General features: G+C 44.9%; 2 protein-coding genes across 2 annotated transcripts; both read right to left on the bottom strand.

The window, feature by feature from the left end:
• LOC128726794 (uncharacterized) lies at positions 1-11685 on the bottom strand. The gene is made up of 6 exons (XM_053820622.1): positions 11562-11685; positions 7543-7683; positions 3586-3733; positions 3000-3490; positions 319-518; positions 1-261 (listed from the first exon to the last, which is right to left on the bottom strand). Exons 1-6 carry the CDS (start codon positions 11683-11685, stop codon positions 1-3), a joined length of 1365 nt encoding a protein of 454 aa, XP_053676597.1.
• A 7748-nt stretch (positions 11686-19433) lies between these two features.
• Positions 19434-20178, bottom strand: LOC128724851 (uncharacterized). The gene is made up of 2 exons (XM_053818573.1): positions 20040-20178; positions 19434-19981 (listed from the first exon to the last, which is right to left on the bottom strand). The coding sequence occupies exons 1-2, from the start codon at positions 20176-20178 to the stop codon at positions 19434-19436; spliced, it is 687 nt and encodes a 228-aa protein (XP_053674548.1).
• Between the last annotated feature and the right edge of the window lie 5436 nt (positions 20179-25614).

Here is a 25614-nt window from a genome sequence, read left to right as displayed (position 1 = left end):
TCAATATGGCCGCTGCTGCTGGTACGCTATGGCGTGTGGGTCTGCGAGCTGGGGCGCATAGTGGTTAGCGGATGGGGCGTACTTCGGGTTCCGGTAGAGGTACGGTTCGTCGTAGCGTTCGGCACGATCCTTAACACCGTGCTGGTACACAGGCTCGTCCTCGCTAATGCCATGGAGCGATCGCTTCCAGTACCCACCAAAGTCACCGTCGCCATGATCGTCGTAATGGTGCTGGTGTTGGGCGTGTTCGTAGTAGATCACCTACGGGAACGCAAACAGGTCAGAGACACGCGATCATCAGCTGTAAGGGTTGCTCACCTTCTGTGGGGAGGGTTGCTTCTTGAAATCGATCCAGAACCGAGCGATGTTGATCAGCAGTCCGATGAGGGCGACGGCAAAGAACTTCAGCTGCAGCTTGAAGGACAGTATCTTCAGCAGCAGCTCGATCTTGGCCTTCAGGGCGGCACCAAGGATGAACAGCTTCATGAAGGTCTTCTTCTTCTTGCCCTTGCGCTTGCCTGTGGTGTGTGCATGTGTAGATGTGGGTTTTGCGAGTGTTTGAGCGTTCAGAGATTGTGTTTAAATCGTGCCAATCCGGCGAGGGTTGAAGGAGGAAAAAAATGGAAAGTAATGTTAATAAAATTCCATTTCAGCTGCACGATCGCTTGCTGGACGCGTTGCGTTAGTACGGGACTACGGAGTTCTACTGCGGACACGGTTAGCATGAACTAGAAGCAACAAACACAAACAAACATGCACTCAAACACTCGGTTTTCAGGCTGATTTTCAGCAAATGAAAAGCTTAATCAAACACACTCGCACACAAACACACACATACACTCTGCAGCTACTACTAATTTTCTACGGGAGGGGTTGCAGGGCTAACAAAAAGTTAGGCTAATGGGTTGTACTACTTCTACAATGTTAGTGGCACTAACTCAAGTTAACTAAAACATGAAGCGTCTCAAAGCGTCTTTCGGTTTCTTGATCTTGTTGTTGTTTTTCAGATGGGGTGCTTTAATATTGTAGTTGAAGTTTATGAAGTTGCTTGAAAAATAAAACATTTAATTTGCATGTCATGTCAATATATTGCATCAGTTTGATGCAATTAATTAATGATTTATGTTTGAGCAAAAAAGTAACTCTCGATAAATTGCCATAAGCTCAAGTTACAAGTGATCGGTTACACCAATTTCTAGAAGATAAATTGAAGACTGAGAAAAATCGGCAAACATTTGTTGCTACCGAAGCAATTTAACCATGAAGTGGTAAAAAATAGATAAATGATTTCTCAAAGCACCCACTCTTCAGGCTTCAAATGGGTGGAGAGAAATGGGTGCTAACAGGCTCCGCAGTTGGACAAAAAAGCCTGATTTGTGCCAATGTATCAAGCAACTTTTCATACCTTGACGCTTAATTAGCTAGCTAACACGCGTGAAAAGATAAAACATAACAAGAGCTTTGGTGCTCTTTTTATGCTCGTGCATAAAAAAATCCCACACGTGAAAAACTCGTATGAAATCAAAGCATGAACGTGCGGCATAATTCGCTTAAGATGAGTTAATAACACATGGAAATCCGACCTGCATCGATTGAGAGCGATAAATGAAGAAGCAACTCATACGTAACCGAACAAAATGTGTGTACAAAATAAAAAGAGCAAAGAAAAAGAAGCTCAAGAAGTGAAAAACAAACAAACAAATCAAGCGCAACACTACGAATGGCATGCACTAAAGGGATGTAACGAATGGCACACGTAGGGCCCGCTAAAATGAAGAAAAAGCACACCGGAACAGATCGCTATCGCAAGCATACCAAGCGGTTGGTGAACCACTTGGTGGATGCATATGCAACCACAGGCATATCATTGATAGCGATGAAGCAGATGGTGATGATAATGATGATGATAATGACGATAATGAGGATAGGTGTGAATGTACGTTTTCTTTATGATGATGTATGTACCATGGATGAACGATGAATGTTGGTGTGTTTTGTTTGTTTTAGTTTGCATAAATCCGCTTCACTAGCGATTAATCGACGTGCAACGTGCCAAAGCCAAAAACAGTATCATGCCAAAGTTGTATCTAGCCACATTCCGACTCCGATGCCACATGCAATCATGCCCCAGAAGGTGACCAAAGGGATTTTGAATTGTAATTTCTTTTTCGTTTTCGTTTTTCTTCTCGCTTTTGCTTTCATATGCGATAGTGATACGAACATAAATGCTTTCGCTGCTGGTTCATCGTGTAGGCAAAAGGGAGTGCGTGTTGGGTGTCCTGTGCGTGTGCTGTAGATGTTTCTTTTTAATCACAAGGACGCGTGTATATGTGGCTGTGTGAAGGAGGCATAGTTGAGAGTAATCAAATCACATCATACGTATCTGCTGCGTATAAAAGTAAGGTCTAGTCTGGGCACAAAAGTTTGCCCAAACAAATTTCCCCCTGCCCATGAAGGACTAAAGGGACGAAAAGTAAAAAAACAGGAACGCTTTTTTCTCCCCAAGAAGTCTTCTGCCTTCTGTGGGTCATTATCAGACGCTTTGAGCAATGGGTTTTTGGGCTTAAAATGCACTATACGGATGGCTTTCTATGGGTCTTACGATCGTTTACTCGGGTTTGGCTAGCACCGACACCCTTTGTCCCGTGATCGGGTTTTTATGGTGCGGTGGTGGATTATCTCTGTTTACAAGGACCTCTCGAATCAAGGATGTTACGGAGAATAAATCAAAATACCCATGGACAAAGAACGATGCCACGGAACGGAACAAGTGTCCATTTGGTGAGCAAAACAAAAAAAAATGGGATGTTTTTGCATCTCGCTGGAAAGAAAACACCATTCACCGCATTGGACTGGTTGGGGTGGTTTTCAAAAGGAAGCGCACGGGTGGGTTTTCATCGTCAAGGTTTTGAGTTTTTTGTTTCTGTAGCACAAAATTGGACCCAATGTACTCAAAGCATAGAAAGGCAAGAAAAGGTCTCGCCCGTTGGTGTGCGTACGTCGTCTTCGCAGTCCACCGACGTCATCGTCAATGAAGCGCACGGAGGCGGCCGGACTGTCCTCGGCCACCTCACCGCTTGCTTCTACATCCTGCCGCTGCTCCTGCACCTGCTGCTGCTGCTGCTGCTCCTGTTGCACCGCGCTGTAGCCTGTAGCCGTCCTACCGCCGCCAATGGCGCTACGAGACCCACCTCCGAAACCAGCACTATGTTCGCCACTACCAAACCCATAATCCGGTTGGTCACCCTCTTGCTTGCCTCTACCAAGTGCTTTATCCGGGGCGCCCGCCAAGCCAGCATAATCCACCAAACCATCCTCCACAGCAGCGAGCTGATCGCGGTAGTCCTCGTCGTCGGCGTCCGCTCGACCGACGGGGCCACCGGCCTGGGCCGGGACGGCACCGTCCTCGTTACCTAGCTTCAGCAGATGGTGCAGGTGCGTCTTGGATGTTTCCTCGCCTTCCTTCGCTTGCTCCTTGTCGGACACGTACCTGTATGGGGGGGGGGGGGGGTGGGTTTTGCGGAGACAAAGCGCAGTTGCAGTTTGGCCACGTGGCACTGTTTGCTTGGCGAATCGAATACTCACTCGTCCACACCGTCCGAAACGAACTCCGAGAGTGCGGTCAGGCCCGTCTCGATCTGGCTCATCAGGGTCGATGGTTTGCCGCGTCCGATCTCGGCGTCGCTGAGTCCACGGCTCTGCTGCTTCGCTATCACCTCCTTATCGGCTTCGGCTGGTGGAGTTTTCGAGTGCAAATGGTTAACAAGAAATCGGTCAATTAGTGACGTTTTTAATTGCAATATGCTGGTTGCTGGGGTATGATCTTTGTGTAGGTTTAATACGCCATAAAGTAATTTAATAAAATAGATAATACTTGAAAAAAAAGTAAACTGGATTGAAAGTGAGTTCAACTGACCGCGTAACATGCAGATTCATTCCACCCGTAGGCGAGAAAGATGATGGAAGTGATGAAACACTTTTAAAAACGGGTCAGGAGCCCGATATCGGCCAATGGTATCCATTTCCAGCACATTACCCACCATTACCTTATCGCTCTCACCACAAACTAGTTTTACGACGCGCGGTACGATAGATTTGCACGGAGCAGTATTCCTGTTTTTACAGTTTGCTCCAATTCCTGACCTTATTGCTACGAGTTGTGTGGAAGCTGCCGGGCTGCGAGTACTCCTGAACCAGATTCTAGGGCTCAGGATGGGTCACGAGAGTAAGCCCACCAGTGGTTCAGTTCCAGTGCAGAAAGGAAGCGTGATGTGTGGCCAGTTTCCATACTCACTGTCACCGGTGATGCTGGTGGGAGAGTAATTGCGATTGGCAGAAGGAAACGAGATGACGTTTCCATGCTGCGCGGTGTGGTGCAGGAAACGGATAAGAACCGGTTGCTGGTTGTAGGTCGTTTGGTCGATTCCGAGGAAAAGCATCATCTTCAATTGTCGTTCGACCGATAAATCGTACCCAGGAGCGAATTACCTGCTCCTGCTCTTTTTTGGAGCGGGTTCGTCGCTTACTCGCGCATGTGAGTCTCTTGTTTCTATGTATCGAATTGAATATGAACGGCTAACGATTGAGTTGATTTCGCGATTTGATTATATGAATCTGACAAATTCTTCTTATTCGATCATTGTTTGGTTGATAGAATGTTAGTTCTTACAAAACTGTTCAAATATTTTAATTAGGGCTAGTCTGTCTTAAATGGTTTTCAATTTCACCGGCAGGAAGATTGCCTGTGCCATATTAAGCTTCAGCACTAACAATCAGGCTCCTTTCCGGCACGTCAACATAGAAAATGCAGCATTTATCGTGCTCAACATGACACATTCGCAAGACAACATTCCTTACGGGATCACCGCAGTTGGATTAACACGTCGTTCGTTGGCAAAGACATCGTTTACCTGCACGTACGGAATGCAATGCGAAAATTCATCCCGTGTGACTACCGTTAGAAACACGATAGGATGGTGAATGCCTGCAGGGAAAGCCCTTCGTAGAGGCATCTTCCGGTATCTTCCTCGAGAATCAGCATCCTTTTGCATTGCCCAGCTCCCGGCGAAAGTGAGCACGTTTTGCCGTTTGGCTTTTCGCTTTCCACCGCACGATCGAGGATGATCATCGCTCATGGGGCTTTCGAGAAGACATAATTGGGCGCTAGGCGCGGGTTACCTGTCTAGCGCGGGCGAGCTATTGCTATTGCTGCTAAAGGCACTCGTGGGAAGCATCGCGGGATTCCGCATCATCGGGGCTTTCCATTTTCTCGCACGACATAGCTACGACATCGTCACCGGTGATCGGTGATGGTGCAGCGGCCGTTGACGACCTTTCCCTCTAATGGAAAACAAGGAAAAGCCGCTGCTCTATTGAACCTTACGCGAAATGCTACCGGTAATGCGCCATTCGCGGAAGGTAACGGTTTTCCGAGATCAGGGAGGGTTTATCGGGATGCATCCATCGTGGTCCTGTGGCACGATTATTGAAATCGCATAAAACCCCCGCTGAGGGATAAAGGGCTGTAGAATGCGCAAAGAGCCGCATGCACGATGAAAGAGAAAACACTTAATCTGGGCTGTTTGGTAGAAATCGAAATTGATTATAGGGATGCATCGCAATGACAGAAGCCACATGCACGATAGGCCGGAAGACGGGGAAAGTTGTTCTTAATTGGCCTTTCCGAAGACGCTCAATCGTTGGCGTCCACCACAGTAGCGAATGGTGGTAGCTTTTGCGGTAGGTCGTGGATCGATTACTGGCCAATTGTTCTTTGTTTGCTGGCGCGGATTTATGACGTTTCCAACAGGGAAAGCACACATAAAGCTTGGTGAAATAGTGGCAGTAATTGTCACCATAAATATATCTGAAAACCGTAGTGAAAATTGCACGACTGCTAATAGAGCGCAGCTAATTATGGTCAGTGATGAGGTTTCGCATGCATAAAACACTTCCTCCTTAAGGTAAAGCATCCATAATTTTGTGAAAATTTTTACGCAATTTCATGCTGGTTTTCAGTTTCATCTCTACTTGGCAGAGCTTCGGAGTAAACATTTTTGGGACGATTTTCACTCTATTGAGGTTGGTGGAATGACGAAGGAAAAAATTGGTTTATAAAATATGGTGCTTGAAGTTTCTTCGCGCATTTGGTTGATAATTGCGAAGCGCAATTTGTGTTGCTAAGCAGATAGTGGGACTGTAAATTACTAGAAAGTTGAATAATAGTGTTGCAGTTTTTTTTCATTTAGTCCAAGGTTAACAATAAACTTTAAAAAAGTTGAAAAGGTAACTTTTTTGAACCAAATACTACAAATTAGGGGTTCGTCGCTTAATTTTTGTTCGCGAAAAGCGTTGAAGTCTTTTGTACAAAAATCGATAAATAAGCTATAAAAATGGTTTTTTTTACATTTTGTTTGTTGAAAATGTTTAGCTGATATTATTTTCATTGTCATATCACTATCAATTAAACAGATTGGGTTTTCAATTCCAAATCAAAATTTCAAATACTACAAACTAGGGGTTCGTCGCTTAAATTTTTGTTCGCGAAAAGCGTTGAAGTCTTTTGTACAAAAATCGATAAATAAGCTATACAAATGATTTTTTTTACGTTTTTTTGCTGAAAATGTATAGCTGATATAATTTTCATTGTCATATCACTATGAATTAAACAGATTTGGTTTTCAAATCCAAATCAAAATTTCAAATACTACAAATTAGGGTTCGTCGCTTAAATTTTTGTTCGCGAAAAGCGTTGAAGTCTTTTGTACAAAAATCGATAAATAAGCTATAAAATTGATTTTTTTTACATTTTTTTGCTGAAAATGTTCAGCTGATATAATTTTCATTGCCATATCAGTATGAATTTAACAGATTTGATTTTCAAATAAAAGTAATGCTTTTAAAATGCATAAATCCATTTATGCGAAACACAATGCAGGAGTCAGTAGGTCAACAGCACCCAGGTGAGTGATGATTGGCTGCATGTTATACCATCTGCATGATAAACACAGATGATGGGTGGCAAAAACAACCACTAATGAAGTCGTTAGCGATTTTCTCAACGTTCGGAAGGCTAGAAAAAGCCATTGGGAGCTTTTCACCACACGCTGCTTCATGCCTCGAGGGGAAGCTAGTTATTACCAATCACGTGTGGCGACCTTTACGCCTTTGAGGCTTATGAACCGTTGCTTCAATGTGCTATTCTATGTGAGCTAAGGTCCTACAGCACCGCAGACAGCACATAGCTCATGTTTCTTGTTTCGAAAAATGATGGGCAAAATCATTCAATGGCCGTAGAAGCTCCGTTAAGCAGCCCTTCGTGAGCTAGGTTTATAGGTGTGCTATAAACACGGTGTTCAATTAATTATATCTTAAGTAGAATTGGCCATCCAAAGCTACGAAATGATCCGTTTTACGGTAATGGGAGACCTGCAGCTGTAATAAACACTCATGGTCCTCAGAATGATTCTAGATATTGTTTCTAAGCCTTCGCCGAATAGTGGTCCTTTCAAAGAAAACACCGCAAGCGCAGAGCATACTTACCGAGCATTTCCGTCTTCTTGGCGTTCAGAATGTCTTCCCAGTTGTTTAGCACACGGGCTGCCTGTTGCCGCACACACTGGCCCGGGTTGGCCTTCACGACACAGAGGGCCGCCTCGAGTAGGGCCGACGAGTCAATCGAAGCTGTGGAGGGTAAGAAAGTTAGAGAAAGAATAAGCAAAACAGCGTCGTAAATAACAGTGAAGTGAAGTGCGGTGTTATAAAGCACCACCCGCTAGAGACCCTCCGCAATGCCACCAGAATATGCTAGATGGCAAGCGATAAATTACACCTCTTTCTCGCCGGTGTCGTAATGGGACATCATTAGCCATCGGATGGGATCGGTTTGCGGTGTGTTTGTGAGTGGGTTTTGATTTTCCCGCCCGCTGAGCATAACGCGTGCAGCCCGGCTGCAGCCCGTTCCACATCAAGGTGGATCAAAATGTAGTGCACACCCGTTTCACGATCTGTTCCAATTCTTCGCACAAAACCCCCTCTAGCGAGTAAAGCATGTCACGTGCAAGGGACACCGCTGGATACGCGGAACGTGAGCTAATGCTGAAGCCTCACCCGGAAGACCGGGATCAGATCGAAATATTAGCGGTAATTATTGGATCGCCGCGAGAAAAAAGGGATGGTCGGGAAACACACTGGTTCGCGAAACTGGCCCTCCTCAAGGCCGGATATGGACATTGATATCTGGATCCGGTTTCTAGCTCCGTTATCCAACGGTACGAAAGCCCTCGGGAACAGAAAGAATCGAGCGTACGAAATGATGTAAGGAGTATCGGTGCCAGAATTGATGCCGGCGGAGGATATATGGTGCTATCGGTGGTGGCACAGCGAATCGTGTCACCCTCGGCCGAATGTGGCACACAGCCTTGCCCATCCGGAACAGGATTCGTTCGCGTAAATCAGCACAAGTAGGCCGCGGTGTTTGCGTGAGCGAATGCGCCTGCTTTGATCGCTTTTTCGATTTGTGAATGCCGGCCAATCGCATGCAAAAGTGCGTGGTGTATTTTGTGTACATTTCGTTGCAAGATAAAATTTCTTCTCGACTATTCAGCACCACCACGGGAGCGAGGAAAGTGAAAGCGTTTTCTCTTCTGCCTCTTTTTGGAGTGGCAAGCGTGCGGATTAATTTCTTCCGGTTCGCCCGACAGCGCTCGTTTGGGTGGGTGGCTGATGAGAATTTGATTTTATGGACGTTGTTTAATGTATTCGAGGGGGTTTCGTTGAGTGACGTAGCTTGCTGTTTGGTGCTGCTTTCGAGGAGTTGGTTTTATTTTCGAGCGATGAGGTAAGGTGCTTACTACTTTATTGCTTTATGTACAGGTGTATCTCGCCTAGCTTGTTTTGAAAGCTGTAACAGCATTTTTTTTGTTTTATGATAGGTAGTTGATGGTAAGATGAATCAAAACTTTACAGCTCACAGTAGTTCTCATTATAAATTAGCCAATATTGCTTTTAACATAGGTTTTTTAGAACTAAGATATGGGACACCGATCAAATAAGCTGCGATGTATTAAACAATGTGATACACGTAGACAACAGTTAGCACGCCAATATTTCGGATTTAAAAAACTGCCACCCAGGTGTGACTTCCGCATTCGGCTACTCCATTTCGATCTCACACAATACCGAATTGGCAAACTTTCTAACTCATTTGTAATTTATTCGCCTGTCTTGCAACTAGTCGAATTGTTCCAACGCCATCGAATATGGCATCATCGCGAAACGTTCATCGCTTGCTCGCGAATCCAGCTCTAACAGTTAACACTTTGTGTTCGAGTTCATACTGATTGATTGAGCTTTTATTACTCGTTGTTTTTTCTAACGACACCAGCTCATCCGGCAGTCATCAGATCTCGGCAGAGGCATGATCCCGAGAAAACGTTTTTCATGCAACCGCTTTCAAGTAAATTTTCTTCATAGACTTCTTTTTTTAGCTCTTCCTCCTATACGTTTTGTGACGATTTTTGGCTTATTAGAGCCGTGCTTAATCACAGCTCGCTTAAACATGGCAGCTGGCTGTGCACAGCCGGAGAGTAGCAAAAGGAACACACGCCAACACTGTGTTGGCGTGCGGAAAACGCAGATTTTCTATTGATTTACGATTCGCTTTCGTGTCCGGAGCCCGGTGCCAAATGTAGGACGGGCAGGCGGTTGACGCTTGGAAAATGACCAGCGGTGCGAGGCGGCAAGGCGTGTCAGGGGCGGCGCGTAAAAATGAAGCCAACCGAAAACGGCTTTCCATTCAGACCGGGGACCGACCATCCAGGTCATCCTGACCTGCGGGGTGGTGGAAATCGTCTCAAGAAATGGCTAAATGGAGTGGTGAATGAACTGAATGGGGGACGGAATTTGTCTGGGCTGAGATTAAGGACGGAGTTTTTTTTTGGAATGATGATTCCGTTTGCTTACGGAACTAATCAAAAAGCCATACTTCTTGAATGGGATGAATGAAACATAAGTAGCAGGACATTGAGGAAAATTCGCTTAGTCTCTACTCAGCTGTTCCTCCATCCTGATCATATTTTACGAACATAATCCATCCTTTCGTCGAGTCGATCATGCAATGATTAACCCACGGTTCATCAGAGGGTCCAAGACGTATAACGACCTTGAACTGTGCTGTCAACATCATAACCAGGGTCGCCAAACGGGTGACCACGGATTACGATAACCGCAACCCAGGCAGCGGCTCGTATTCCGCCTAAGCCAAATAGATAAATGTGTAAGCCATTTGTAATACTTTCTCCCGGGCCCAAATTTAGCAACGATAGAATTGGAAGCCCCCTCACGGACTGGGATGGCTTTAAAATAAACACCACCTCCCATCGGGGAAGCGTGTAGAAAGTAAAATCACTCTCCCTGGGTGCGGAATGGTGTGAATAATTTTTTGTCGCTTTTTTTTGGTACACACACACACATCACTTCGATCCAGGGAAGCCACAGTTGATTTGTTTGCTCACGAGATGTTTCCATCCATCCGCGGGTGAGTAATTTACGTTAAGCGAATGAACCAAACTAGTCGGACAGGTGCGGTTTGGTGCGAGAGAGAGAGAGAGAGAGCGGAGAGCAGTAATAACATTAAGGGTCGTTCCGAAAAGGGTTCGTCTTCGCACTGCCTGTGGTAGTGATGATGGTGATGAAGGAATTACGGTGATTTCCATCTCGGTTCCAGCCCTCGCGGGGAAGCTTTATGGTATAGGGCGAGCTTAACGGAGCCCAGTGGATAGTGGATGATGGGCTAGACGTAGTAATAATGCCTGCTCGAGCTCAGCAGGTACTGGGTGGGTTATGGTAGCGCGCATGATTAACTCTTTACGACCGTGCGTTAGGCGTTGTATCAATATTTGAGATATGGATCGGAGGGATGGACTGTGCTTTTATTTAGATTCATTTACGGGCTTCATTATGCACCACTGCTGAGGCGTTATCATAATTTAGCCGTTTTGTTCTACGTGTGTGAGAAAAGTATTATGACTATTGTTTGAAATAATTTATATATTATTTTAATTTTCCAATGATCAACATACAAAACATAAAATGTATGTTTTTGTGCACTTCTTTTTAAATTCTTTTAAATGAATATTCAAGCAAGTGCATTATAGCATAATACTTTCTATACAACAATCAAGTAAAGAAACACTCATGTTGTACGAGATGTATATTTAAATATATCATGAGATTGTTGCAAAATTCCCAAAAAGATATTTATTTTGTTGAAACGCATACTCATAAGTATACCACAAATAATACTTTATCACCGATCATTTGTTTACTCCAATATCTAATTTCTCTTTGGTTCCTCGATCATGATCTTCGAAAGCAACACCACATTTGTCCTCTACACGTACTCGATCGAACGATCACGCATTGCTCTAATGGAATGGGACTTCATACACACACGTATGCTCCCCGCCGTTCGCCCCTTTTACATACGATCAATTATTAGCAACCCGCCGAAAAAAGGCATCCCTCGAATCGAAAAACTAATTCCCCTGGGGCGCACTTACCTGCGTTTTCCACTTTCACATCGGGCGCATCGGGTGCCTGACCAGCGATGGCCACCCCGACGAAGACGACCAACATTAGCCCCACCGTGGGCCGCAACCCGTTCCGCCCGCCTATGCTGATCATGCTGTAATGTCGCGCCTATCTGCGTTGCACTTTCTGCCGGATCGAGCACTCCGATGTCTGCGTTTCGATGGGGGTTTTGGGTGCGATCGAAGCCCACGTTGCGTAGCCGAAAATGAGAGAAGAAAAAAGCAACGAAATAAGCGTGGTAAACGGAAGCGGAATTCGCTATTATTCGCATTGGAAGCTGGTGGTGTTCGGATATCGAATGGAGTGAAAAAAGTTTCACTACGCCGGTAAAAAAGCGGGTCAGCGCCGAGTATCAACTGTGCGTGAAGCATGAGCTTTTTCGTTTTTTTTTTTGGAGAAGTCACGGACCGAACAGATCAAGAGGGTCGGTTGATCTCCTATCAGATAAGCCATTGGCTGCAGTATGTGTAACTGTAAACTGCTGTGAAACATAACCCAATATGTTCCACCATTTTTGATCCCGTTTTATAAAAAGTAAAAAAAAACAAGTGTGTGAGTTATTTTTTAAAGGCGCCAGTGCGTTCATTAGAAACACTAAACACCGATAACGGTCAATGAAAACAACCAGAAGGTAGGTCATGTCGACTGAGACGCGTTAGTTCCTGCAATCAATTGTCAAAATGTGGCGTTTCAGGGTCAGAGAAAAGGGGGAAGATAAACTCGAGATCCATCTCCCGGAACCGAACCGTTGAACTTTCCATCGACCCGCTCAACCCACCAACCGGTCAGCACCGTTCAGCAACGGCTTGTTTTGACAGAGTTTTTTGTCTGCTTTTTGAAATTTTTGACACCATTTTCGCGAGTGGTATGCGTGAGTCAACCGACGATCGTGCTTATCGCCGTGATGCATTCGCTTCCAGCAGCATCCTGTCGTTGTCCTCACACGCTTACACTTGCATCACAAAAATGCACAAACACACACACGGACATGAATGCAAGCACCAAGAGAGGAGATCATGCACCCACTAGTTGACACCAAAAAAAAAACCGCCTCACACGTCACATTTAAACGTTATCAATAGGTTACGGACACCACCAAAAGCACACTCAAAACGACTCCTTTTATCTCGCGTCCTATTAACGAGAGTGGAACGGTTCGAAGCTGCGCTGGAATCTGCTGATACGTACCGGTTCAAGATCAAGGTAATATTAAGCGTGAGCTGCTTCCGGACGATCGGTTTTATACTGGCGCGCGATCGCGAGTGAAAGACTCGGTCTCGGAAGTGTTCGAGAGTCATAGCAGGCGTCGAGCCCTGAGAGAGTGAGTCGAGTGAGCGAGCGAACGAACGGAACGTTTGCGGATTGGGTGGGGTGGCGTTCATGGGGCGAAACGCGAATGGCAGGGGATGTTTTTTTTTTCTTTTAATTTTGATTCCTTCATCCTGCTCACCACTTTCTTCGGTGCGTAAGCCCTTCGAAAAGGCACACGGGCGTGCGTGAGAGCGAACGAGTGAAGTGAGCAAAGTGAGAGTGAAAAGGCCGAGCTCACGCACTCACGCAAGTGAGCTGGCAGTGTAACGGAATTTCCGCACGTTCGCCCGCCGTTTGGAATTTCATCCCGAGGGGGTGTGATAACGGCAGGAGATGCTCCTCCTGTTTTGCCATAGTTCACTGATTTCCCGCCGACAAGACGAGCGATCCTTATATCCCGACAATGAGGCGGGTCGATAAGGCGGCCACACCGGACATGCTCCCGTCTCGTCGATCGCTACGAGCCCTAGAAAAAGGGCGCTGCCGATATAACGCGCGCGTGGTGTTAACAGTTGTAAGTGGCGATGTTCGGCGCTTGGGAAGGCTGGACACGCATTATCTAACGAAACCGGTAAGGGATGCGGGCATTTTTTGCTCATGTTTCGCCCTCGGAAGGGCCGACTTTGTGGGTCAGTCTGGGAGTTTGTGATACACTTTTTTTTTTGCTTATCGAGGCCATGCGGCTTACCTACCAGTGCCTAGTCATCATGAGTATGTGGTAAGTGGGAAGCGCATAATTGACGGTGGACGATTGGCGTGAAGAAAACTGCTCCTGGCGAATTTTCTGGAGAATGAGGAAGGCGTTAGTAAAAATAAACAGTTTCGCAGTAACACATTACTGCAAATGATGGAAACTGTAAATAGAAAGCGATTGACAGGATATATATTTATAATTTTTTTTGTGTTATTTTTTGAAGCAAAATGTTGACATGATAATTAAGGCTACCGTTCTTATGCATTTGATCTTCTACGATCCGAACAAAATGGAATGTTTAGAGGCTATTTGGAAATGTACTTAATTTGATTTACCTTCGGCGTAAGTAGATTAGAAATGTAGAAAAAACGAAAACAGAGTGCGTTTGTTTTTGCTCTTTAATTTGTATGCAAAAAATGCCTACAGAAAAACGTAACAACTCCAACGACCGAGGTATCCTTATCGACGCGATCAACCTGCTGATCGAACGAGCCGAAATCTCTCGACGATAAGGAAACCCAGCGCCGTCTGGGGCGAGCAGCCTGACAGAATTTAAATGAGCTGCGAAAATGTCTTCCCCACGCGAGCACAATAGGCGAAACGATCCAAAAGACCCCACGAGGAATAGCTTAGCGTGTTTTCACTTCGCTGTTTAGTTGCTCATCGAAATATTGAGCGGGCGCGGCTAAGTCGTCGGCTCGGAGGATGTTTGGGGATATGTTTAATGTGTTGAGACGTTCGGAATCGTGATCCGCTGGTTTGCGATTGAGATCCGAACCGAACGGAACTTCTGCTTGAAAGTGAAAGTTGAATAGTTTGGTTCAGGGGGGAATCTATGATTTGCATGGAATGGTATGGATTCGGCTGATGTGCCGCAGGCTTCAAGAAGATTATTTATTGATCAATGTTGAAACAAATGTTGTTTGTTTGAATATAGCAAACATTATCTCCGATATTTTTGTAAAAATCAATCTGGTATTTCTACCAGATCATTAGAGAGTGTCGCCTTGTGAAAACATTGTGTGAGATACTCATGTAAAATACTCTAGCTCGCCTATCAAACCTATCAAAGGAAAACCGTTTGAAAGGACAAAGGAAAGAAACAAACGAGCAAAAAAAAAAAAACAAACAAAAAAAGGAAAGTCAATTGCTTTGGCTTCGGTGGTAATGGTCAGTAGAAAATGAACGGCACGATTAGCGAATTAGTGGCACCACGTACACGTGCACGTTTATCAGTGGCCCTGGCTTGGAGCATCCCTTTGCGAAAGTGCATCCGCGCGCAACATGGCACGATACCATGGCGGTGGTCAGCTTCAGCTTAAGCTGCGCGTTTTTACGGTCATTTAGGGAAGCTTTTTTGTTGCACTCCTCATTCTACGAATGGCCTCGCAGAGAGACTCGAAGGTGATCGCACTCGCGCATAGTAGGTGGTGGGTTTTAGGCTCAGTATGGTCAGCAACGTGCAACAAAGTAAATCTGGCGTAATTTTTTAATTACTTAAATTTGCCTTCATAACATACCTAAAGGTAATGATGTTTGCAGGTGAGGAAAACCATCATCACTCCAGACGCTTTTTGATCGTAAGTTTTGATATTTGCACAGCAGCATCATCAGCTAACAGGTAATGCGATATTAATTGCAAAAAAAAAAACCGAAAGGGAAAGCACGCCCGGTCAACGACTGATAACGATAGCATGGGCAGGCAGCTTTGAAGTGAGCTGCAGGATGTGCATACTTAATTAAAAGCATGCCATTCATCAACTGATGAGACTTGTTTGATGGTGTGGTAAAGAGGAATTCGTACTATTTCCAAGCTAACGGGCGGTTATCGCATGTTTGCCATTGGTGGAATTTTGCACATAGTTGATCGAAGATTAATTAACCGGACATTGATGTTTTAATTATATTCATTTATTCAATGAGATATTCCACATACGCCTTTCTTGTTTCTTCCCTGATTTCAGCAATGGCAATCTTGCTATTCTGTTCTTCAAATGACGCTAGCATAAACATTTGAAGAGGATTAAGAATTTTGTAGTTGTTAGAGCAGGATTAGGATAATTTTTGTTTTGTGTTAGAAGTATAAAAATAACCAATTATGGGTTCTTAATGTAGGAGATTAAACCTATGCCTTCGAAACGTAATACTTCTAATGATTGACACAGAAACCAAATCGGTCAGAAGGTCACGAAGGCTACTCAACCAAAGGTGCAACGAATCCGAACAGCTTTACGAGATGGTTCACCCTTTCCTTCCAGTCTGGCGATTCGATACGCGTGCTGAAGTTCCCATGTCTCTCGCCGCGTGTCACTGTAGAAACCGTTACGCTAAATTAGGAAAACACACACACACACCTGGTGGGAAGCATTACCCGGCTTCAATCCGATGTGGAAGTTTGAGTCATAAATAAAACTGCGAAGATGGAAAAAATACCCTTCTAGGAATCTTCCATCCCAAAGGGAGGAAAAATCTAATCGACCGTTAATCTTCGTGGGTCTGGTTTAGGCACACACGTGTTCGCGGGGGCCTGCATGTGCTTGTGTGTGCGGGTCCATTTTCGCGATGAAAGTGTCCATCTGATGCCGTATCGGGTTCGAGCCGGTTTCGGCAGGTTGTCTGTGAGGTTGCGCTGCTCGAAAGTGGGATGGTAACGCGGAAAACAAGACACGATTTTTCCTCATTCACCGTCGCTGTCACCGTGTCGAGGAGTGCTGTTTTTGTTTGCTTCTTGACGGTATCTTTCCGTGGTTGGGTAAGGTCAGGGGCAGGGGCAAATCACAATCCTTGCGCTGGAAGCGCAAACGTACATGATGCGCCAGGCGAAACGGCCCGGAATCCTGGAGAACGTGCGGCAAAGGGAGATGAAAAATCGTGCCACCTCCCACTGGCAGCCCTTCGAGAATCGAATAAGGTACGACCCACCCGGGAGGATGCAGCGATGGGCGATGGGTCGATGCGCGAAAGGCCACCAACGGAAAGACATTACGCGAAATGGCCGCGCTTTTCCCGAACGGATCGAGCTTCTGGACGGAGCCGTAGACTTTGCAGTAGAAAGCGAAACCTACCGAACGTCGGCTTTGGGAGGTCGCGGACATTCCGTTGCGGCTCCCTTTTGCACTAGCGCGGAGGGCTCATTAATATTCAACGGCCCGCTAGGTTGCCCATCGACGACGAAGACGATCGTTTTGCGACGACGTCCCATCTCGCCTGGTTTGATGTGTGGTTCTTTTGTGTTTGACTGCAGGTTTTGCATGTTGTTGTACTGATCGGTTTTGTGGGATTTGCAATTTTTGCTAGCTATGGTTTTCTTTATTTTTTCGGAAAATTCACATCCCTTCACCAGCATTGGAACGAAGGCTCGAAGAGGCATCCCTTCAGTGGAAGGGATATTTCGATTGAAATCACGAACGAGCAGACATTTTTGCGCTACGTCAGGAATGTGCCGCTTCCCAGTCGGTCTGAGGCTCAATCAGCACATAGGGAAACGCATCGGCGCGCATACCGGCCCTAGCTGCACGAAGATGCACCGGATGGAAAACTATTGTACGTGGCGGCCCATGTTTAATGGTAATCACCGCAGGGCCCAATCGATATGATTTGCCGCCGCGTGGTGTCCATTTGGTGCTTGAACCGATAACGAGCTGGCTCGCAAGCGGGTTGGATGTATTGAGAAGTGCGAGAAGAAAGCTCGCAAAAGGGCTTTTCTCTCGCAGTGACAGTGCGTCAAGTGGTTTTGAATGGAAGGTTAATGAAATCTTGTCCCATGGAGGCTGACGACCAAGGGTGCATGGTTGGAGCTGATTCCTTCATTGGAATGGTCATTATAGGGAGACGGAGGAAATGTTTAGATGGTTTCATCCGATGGGGAGTGAGCTACTGATTAATGTCTTGGTGGGTCTTTTGTCCTGTAAATTGTTGGATGAGATATGGCACAATGTACCGAATGTTGTGATGAGTATGGTTGGAGAATCTAATGAATGAAATATCGAACAATACCTAAAAGGATACTTTTAACCTTATACAATAGCATTATGCAAAGAAAATGATAGTGTTGCTACACTTTGTTGTGTACTCGCAATATTATTAACACGTTAGATTATTAGTTAAAAGATTTATTAGTATATAGATACTAAAATTCAAATCTTCGGTATAAAATGTTTCTCTAATGCTTAAGTTTTTTCGTCTACGACTGTTAAATATACTTTTTTATTCATATGTAGCTCTTCAATTTGAGTTCATTGATACAGTTATTTATTTTTGGGTTAAAAATACACACGGATATAAATAATTTTAAATATCAATGTTTGCTTTTGTGCTATTTACAAGCCTTAGTTACCATCAAGGGTTATTTCAATAATTCTGTCCGTTTAAGGTGCAAAACGCCTGTAGGGTATGCAATACGTAATACATGTCAATAGCATACGTACATGATATAGCATAATAATTGCATAAGTATCAGGCATAGTGTAGCATAATTTAATGTTTCATAGCATACATTATTTAATCATTAAAATTCTTCAATCATCACATGCTTTAAGCTATTATTAAATTCCAAGTTTTGTAGTTATTTGATGACCAATAATTTATTGTATCAAACCAAATTAGTGTTTGCTAAACATATACGTTACATAAATTTGAATTCTAACTCATACGAATCTATATCTTATATATTATGATGTAAGTCCGCTTTTTAATTAGTGCAAAGAATTATTCATGAGTAGATGATCCTTACCGTCATTTGAATTGATATATAAAACTTCATTCTTCAATGACTTCAATGAAAGCCTACAAAACGTAGCTTCCGACTCACTTCCTGCTGGTACTATTTCCCATCCGAACGACCTATTTGAATCGCAAACCTTCCCGCCCATTGACCCAGACGTCCGTTATGGCCCTTTCTCTGGTTGCTAAACAAGGCAAAAAAACGCAGACGCAAATGAAGATCATCTAATTTACATCCATGACTGATTTTTTCCCTCGGGTGCACGCGGGAAAATTACACCTACAAAAGCGGATCTCCCGGATTGCCGAAATGGAACAGCTGATGCTGGCTCGAGGTGCTAAGTTAGTTTCCCACCCGAAAAGGCAGGAGAAACTGCCCCATCAGGTGTATTAATTAGTGAAGCCTCCTGCTGGACGCTATAAGCTTCTCGTGAAGGCCAACGCTTAGCGTGGCTTTAGCTTTTTTGTGTGTGCTCTTTTGCTTACTCGCAATGCTGATAAATCATTCCCGGAATGCTATTACTACCATTTTTTACAATTACGCCTCACGGCGCTGTACGGGACCATTTTTAACCGGCCTAGAGGCAGACGCGTGCCAATGTTGTTGGGTTCTCCAGGGGATAATTTCAATTCCGACTCACTTGACTGCAGGCGGCATGTACCACCCGTTAAGAAGGTGGGTACCCTTTTTATTAGCATTATTTTCTTCACCATAAAACGCACCATCGCTCGTCAGACACGAGCGCGATTTGAAGCATCTCGCTCAAGGGATGTCTTTTTTCCCTAACCGCTTTCACTTGAAGTACGGATGGCCTTGAAATCTATCTAACTCTCTTCGCTAGCTTACAATTAAATCAGATCCTAAATACCCTACGAGGCAACGGAAACGGCCCCAAAAACAACGGAGTTAAATAATGTACAGTACACTGTGGAGGTACGCATAGAGGTCGTCGAGTTTCACTGAGCTGATTTGGGAAAACCCTGCTCTCTTTACGGAGTAGGTGGCATAAATAGGTCGCAGAACCCTCAACGAGATTTCGCAGGAGTTCCTGGGATAGGTTATTTTTTGGCATCACTAGATCGATAGAGAGGTTTGGTAGGACTTTTCCTTCACCTATCGCCCATTCCGATGCAGCTGACGCCACTGGGCGTAGATTTGATCGAGCTTGTCACGATCGGAGATCAGCACCTTCGGGTACAGATTCTCGTTCTGATCCACCGTCGGTGAGACGTAGATCGGATCGGCGACATTATCACTTCGGGAGCGCAGGTTCGACTGGTGATACGTGTTGAGAACAGGTGGTCCATAGCTCGGGAAAACACTCGGTGACGCGTGCTGCAAACCCGTGGGTGGGACGTGATCGAACTCCACTGGAAGACTGCCATGCTGGACGTACCCATCATTGTGGATGTGCACGTGAATGTTCTTGTCACCCCATCCGCCACCATGCCCGCCGTGGTGTTCGTGTTTGCTCTTGAAGAACGCGATCACCTTCGCCATTGCCAACCCGACGTTAATCGCCAGTATGGAGACGCCGACGAACAGGGTTTTTAAGCTGATGGCAACTAGCAGAGCGAACAGGGTCTTCATCACGCCCAGGAAAAACATCGCCGGAACGATCATCGCTTGCAGTCGTCTGATACGCCCGAATGTCCGAGACTCTGAAGGGATCATGAAATCAGTAGCAGCTCTTGTGGATGTGAGCATCAGAGAACTTACCAGCGATTCCGGTTCCAGAACTGCGTTCTTTCGTCGCCACATTAGCTGCCTCAGCTGTGATCGCTAGGGTGATCATCATTAGCAGTACTATGGCGTAGATCCACCTCCTGGGTGTCGTTCGGAACACTGGCTGCTTCATTGTGGCTTGAAGGATCTTCTCAGAGAGCTCCTCTTCTAGAACATTCACTAAATCCGGTTAGATCTCCTAAGGTAATTCCGTTGCACCAAGGATCAACGACTGCAATCAACGATCTCGCGATCACCACCATCCACCAATGACTGATCGCCTGACTGTTCCTGATCGAATGACGCCTTCAACGTACGCGGTTTCTAGCCGCCTGTGAACGAAACAAAATGAAAGTATGCGATCGAGTGAGAAAGGAACGAAGTGTTATGCGTTTTTTTTGCTTCTCCATTGCGATCGATCTGCAACCGCAAGAGAGCGATGAAAGTGCTCTAGAATCAAAAGTAGTTGATCCACCCCACGGAACTGTTGTATCTGGCTGGGCCGAGGTTGTTGTTGATTTCGCCTCGATCAGACATCGTGCGGTTTGGACGCAGTGCGTTTTTTTCTCCTGAGCGTCACAATTTTCGGAGCCAAGCTTCGGTCCAGATCTTTCACTGCACCGAGAAGGGGCGTTTGTTCGAGGTTTTGTGCGATATTTGCCGCATGTTTGCACGTGTTTCGAATAACGCCCGTCGAGTGAAAGTCCTGGCCCGGCAGAATCCGAGCGCGTAGTGAGGTTTTGTTGTACATTGCCGTGCCTTGCATTCAGCACGTCGAAACAATTGCGCTCAAATCGATTATCGGATCCGCGTGATACATTGTGATGTGCGTGGTTTGGATTCTTCGCTCCCCGAACAGAAACCGTACATCCATTGATGGACGGAGGTGCGGAAAGAAATCCCTGCCAGAGATGCGTTGGTGAAAGATGTTACGCTCGATGTGTGCCGGAACATGCGAGTCCGGGTATGATTGGAGGAATGTGTTAATGTGTCAGTTGGTTAGGCGAAATGTGGATGAGATGTTTGTTCAATATCAAAGCATTCTGTTTACGCCAAATATTATACAATAGGAGTTTGAAAATCGTAAAAAAAGTTTTTCACTCGTAGTGCCTTGCAGTGAATAAAATTTCACGAAAACTAGGAATTTGAAATCAATTATCTAACGGGTTGTCTGCAATAAAATGTGCTACATTACAATATCTCAAACATACGCACTCGTGTAGTCCCCTTTCACTTTTCACCCAGGAAGACAAATTAGCAGTACTTTTACCGAATTGGGTAAAATTTTCGAAAAAATATCCGGAAACGGCTTTCGAAATACGCTCTCCGCATTCGAAACACGCGCGGGTCAGCGACGTCGATGTGACTGCTTGAGAGCCATCCGATGAGTGGGCTTGTTTCTTCGATTCCTTTTAAAAGCGATACATTTTAAAAGCAATATTTATGCGTACCTTTTTAAGGTCCCAACATTTAGCTGGTGTAGCTTTTTCTGGAAACAAACGTTTGTCAACGCAGCAGCCACAGCTGGCCTACTTGGATGAGCTCCAGTTTGAACATGCACTCACAACTCGACCGATCTCTACGGCGAAAGGGGGCAAATGTAAACACCTGCCCATTTCCGATTGTGACAGGGAATTATGTGCCCCTTGTGTAAGGGTGTCCGAGCCGGGAGCATTTGAAAGTGAAACGCTACTGACCCTAACGATCGGTCGTCTACTTGTTGCCTACGGTTTGCGACAAAAGGTCGAGAAATTGTCAAGCCCTACAAACACACACCGATTGACGGATCGGGGGAGCAAAGAAAAGGCCATGTTGGAGACATGAATGGGGGTGGAAGATGGCGTTCGCGGGCAGAATGTAAATCGTTGTGAAATCGAAACCCTTCGGAAGAGGGTTGATGACGAGCGTTTTCCGGTGACGACGGGCGGGAATGCGAAGCAAATCATGCCACTTGCGACGTTGATACAGGACTCGGACATTTTTCTTTTGCAGCCCCATTATGATTGGGGCGAGTGTACGTTGAAGGCATTAAAAGTAAGCTGACAGTGACGACAATGAGCGGATCCGGTAGCAAGAGAAATAGAGTTGTCACTTAAAGCGTCATCATGGCACCGCAATTGTCGGAGTTAGTCAACAATGGAAGGTTTGTGTATGGTACGATAACATGAAATTATATTGGAAAAGCCTTTACATAGCACCATAGGAAAACACTAATTAGATTCCGTTCATTTATGAGTAAGCTCATTGATGTTGACATTGAAAGTTTCAACTAAAGCTCCTACTTCGCACGATGTATGTATAAATCATCTCTATCGTTTTGAACAAATTCTACATAACTGATCTGCTACACTGAGTTCAGATACAGTTTTGTCAACTTTTAATGCTCTGGAGTGGATTATAACGGTGATAAATTTCTTCAAGACATGTATAGCTTCATCCACCGCTATTTAGACAAATTGCTCTGATTTATGGTTCCGCCGATTAAAAATTCAAAAAAGGCATGTGAGAAAATGGCTTTAGTAGACCCACTGTTACTTCAGATGGGTCTATAAAATGAACGGTACAGGATGTTTTATAGGCCTGTGCCCCGGGGCTGAGTTATATAATTCAACAGATCCACCGTTATCATCTACTGATCGAGAGCGAGATTTTCTATAGTTCAGGTTATCACTGACAGACCGATTTCGATGCCTAAGCCCGGGCTGGCCGACTTGTTCTAGCCCTTTTTAAAGACCCTTTCTTAATTAGTGATCAGAAAAAAGAACCAAAAGGCTGATGAGACAGAAAAAAAATTTCATTTGATATTCAAATACGTTGTAGAAATTTGCTATTTATCACATGAGACTGATCTCACAACAAAGGAAGTTTTCTTTAAAAAACTAATTCTAAAAATGTTCCATTCGGTGGAGGGTTTCTTGAGATTTTGTCAGCAACATCGCCATCTGATTTTGCGGTCATAATAATTCACAATTTTCACCCCGGCGCTTGTACTCGTAAACACATCTAGAGGACAATTGTACATGAATTATACATTTATCGAGCGTACAGTCGTTAATATTACACTTGCTTCCTAATTGCTGCCAACTTTTCCCGAGCTTATCGTACGATGCTGGGATGCTTTTACTCACCAAACAAGGTGTGCCAATTCCAGCGAAATTAATGTAGCACTGCGTGACCGCTTCGCTCGACGGTGTACGAATTTCTTCTGGAAGGAATCTTAAACTACCACGCTCGTCTGACGTTGTCCAGCCGAAAACAATCGATTTATAGTCCACTCTGCCACCAACAACCGGTCCGATATGGTGCGCTTTTGGATCGCAAACTATCGTTTTAGGCTAGATTTTGGCAACACTCGAGCACTCGGGACGTAGCAAAACCGAAACGCTCGAACACCGAACCGTTACTGAGCCAGCGATCGGGTCGATCTGCTCGAAACCGCTGGATCACCTTTCCCTGTTGTCCGCGAATCACATTTCTCTCGCCTGCGATTAGCCTTCCGTTGAGTGCCTCGGCCATGGTTGGGGTACTTTCTTCGAGAGACTCACGCTCGCCGTCGGTCGGAGGCTGGCATGATCGTGAAAGCATTCCAGGCCGGCACGTGCGACGCAGGTTAAGCTGGGGATTGTTTTTTAACGCCACTGACGCTCAGCTGCTGGTGTGGATTGTGGCGTGAGCTGAGTGACCAAATATAGGCAAGATGAGGTGGTGGTGCTGACGAACGGAGCGGACGATCGCGGGAGTGACTTTCTCCAATGTGCGAAAGGAGCAAACAAACCAGAGGTTGACTGATCCACCCATGTCTGTGCAGTGGAGGATGTCGTAAGTAAAAGAATATTTCGTTGGCAGTGAAAAATTGAGTTTACGTTTTCAATTATATGTAGTTTAGGCGGATCTAGTTTACAACAGTTTTCGAATAATTTTATAAGTAATTTTGATCATTACTTTTTCCCAATTTATCCGATGTATTTAATATAACATATTTAACATCCATTTCACATGACATAATTATTTATTATTACATGTAAACTATGTTGTTTTGTAGTATTACCACACAATAAACCTTTATGATACGATTACGATACGAATACGATTTTCACAATAATCGATATTGAATCGAGGAAATTGACATTATTTCTTGTCATCTTTATTTCAAAAATTTCTCCCCTTCGTTACTACTTTTTTTTAAATTTATTTTTACTATTTTTGAGTCGGCTAATAAGTAAAAGTGGGTCAGTTTTATTTTTGTTCAAATTGCCTTTTTACTTCTTGTCGATTTTGTTACCTGAAAACAGTACTTTTCACATCTTTCATTGCTATTTTTGCACAGTAGCCGCTCTGACCGATTCAAGTGTTAGTTTCGGACTAGTGAATCATCCCCAATAAATAACGTATTCCACGCGTGGCTGAGTTTTCCGTAAGAAAATCATAGTCCATCTATGAGGTGATCATCTCTCCTTCACCTCACTCGCCTTTTACGGCAGATGACTCTCACTCTCACTCTCGCACCACCAACGATAATTGTTTGCGATGCCCACAGGCCAAACTGAACAATTTTCCACCCTATCTTATTCCCTCGTAACCTACATTAAGGATCGAATCATCGGATACACACACACACACACACACATCGAGGTTTGATCGAGGAAGAAGAGCGCGTGTGAGATCTTCACCGGTTTTAGTGTGCGCTTCACTGCGCGATCGTCTTCTAGGGCTCTCATGCATTACAGCATCTAGCGGCGGATCGGATTACGGCACATTTTCCAACGGGCGGGTTAGCTTTTTCCCACCGGAAACTACCCGAGCGCTTCCGATTGCCTAAGCGATAGCGTTTAATGGGCCATCATTTTCGTACCTGGGGTAGAGTTTTCGGTTTGTTTCAAACGTTGCTCAATCTTCGGGGGGATTGAGATGGCTCCGAAATTAGGTAATCGATGACAAATACCTCTCGTAAAGCATGATTGATAGCAAATCACGATCGTGACGAAATGTCTCCGACTGTCGCTTATCGGAAATGCAGAGACACATTTGGAGCTTCTGCTAGGGGATTCAAATAAACCGACACTCTACTCTCACTCTCAGTCTTGGCTCAAGCGAAATAGTAAAAAAAAAACGCGATAATGGAATAGAAACCGATTGTCTACCGGTCGACATGAACCGGAAGCAATCCCCGATCAATAAAACGATCGGAATCGATCGGGAACACTTTCCCTACTTCGACCCAACACTTTTACTCTGGCCTTCGATCTGATCCGCCCAGGCAGATTGAGCGCTGATGAGATAATCGACCGATAATTTTCAGGCCAGCACGCTAATTGAAGGAAAATGCGCAGGTTCAAAGGTTTCACTTTCAGCTTGCACGACTGATTCGCTAATAGAAGAGTGGGTTTATAGGTTAGTGTTCTTCTTCACACTGTATTTTGTTGTTGTTCGACTTCTTCTCAAGGGGCAATTATTCGTGCGGCTCACTTCCATCTCCATCGCCATTTCCTCTTTCGGGTAATTTGGACCGGCCGGCCCTCCATGGTGGAAGAAAAGTATATTGTTTCGGCATTCCTACTTCGTTTGTTTC

Source organism: Anopheles nili, chromosome 3 (assembly GCF_943737925.1).
Source record: "Anopheles nili chromosome 3, idAnoNiliSN_F5_01, whole genome shotgun sequence".
NCBI classification, from domain to species: domain Eukaryota; kingdom Metazoa; phylum Arthropoda; class Insecta; order Diptera; family Culicidae; genus Anopheles; species Anopheles nili.
The sequence above is the reverse complement of the archived record's forward strand: the minus strand, read 5'-3'. Positions and strand labels throughout refer to the sequence as shown.

Coding starts and splice junctions, on each gene's coding strand:
- LOC128724851 (XM_053818573.1), bottom strand. CDS start 20,178: ATGAAGCAGCCAGTGTTCCGAACGACACCCAGGAGGTGGATCTACGCC. Junction 19,982..20,039: donor TTCTGGAACCGGAATCGCTG/GTAAGTTCTCTG, acceptor TGATCCCTTCAG/AGTCTCGGACATTCGGGCGT.
- LOC128726794 (XM_053820622.1), bottom strand. CDS start 11,685: ATGATCAGCATAGGCGGGCGGAACGGGTTGCGGCCCACGGTGGGGCTA. Junction 7,684..11,561: donor TGTGAAAGTGGAAAACGCAG/GTAAGTGCGCCC, acceptor TACCCTCCACAG/CTTCGATTGACTCGTCGGCC. Junction 3,491..3,585: donor GTTTCGGACGGTGTGGACGA/GTGAGTATTCGA, acceptor CCCCCCATACAG/GTACGTGTCCGACAAGGAGC.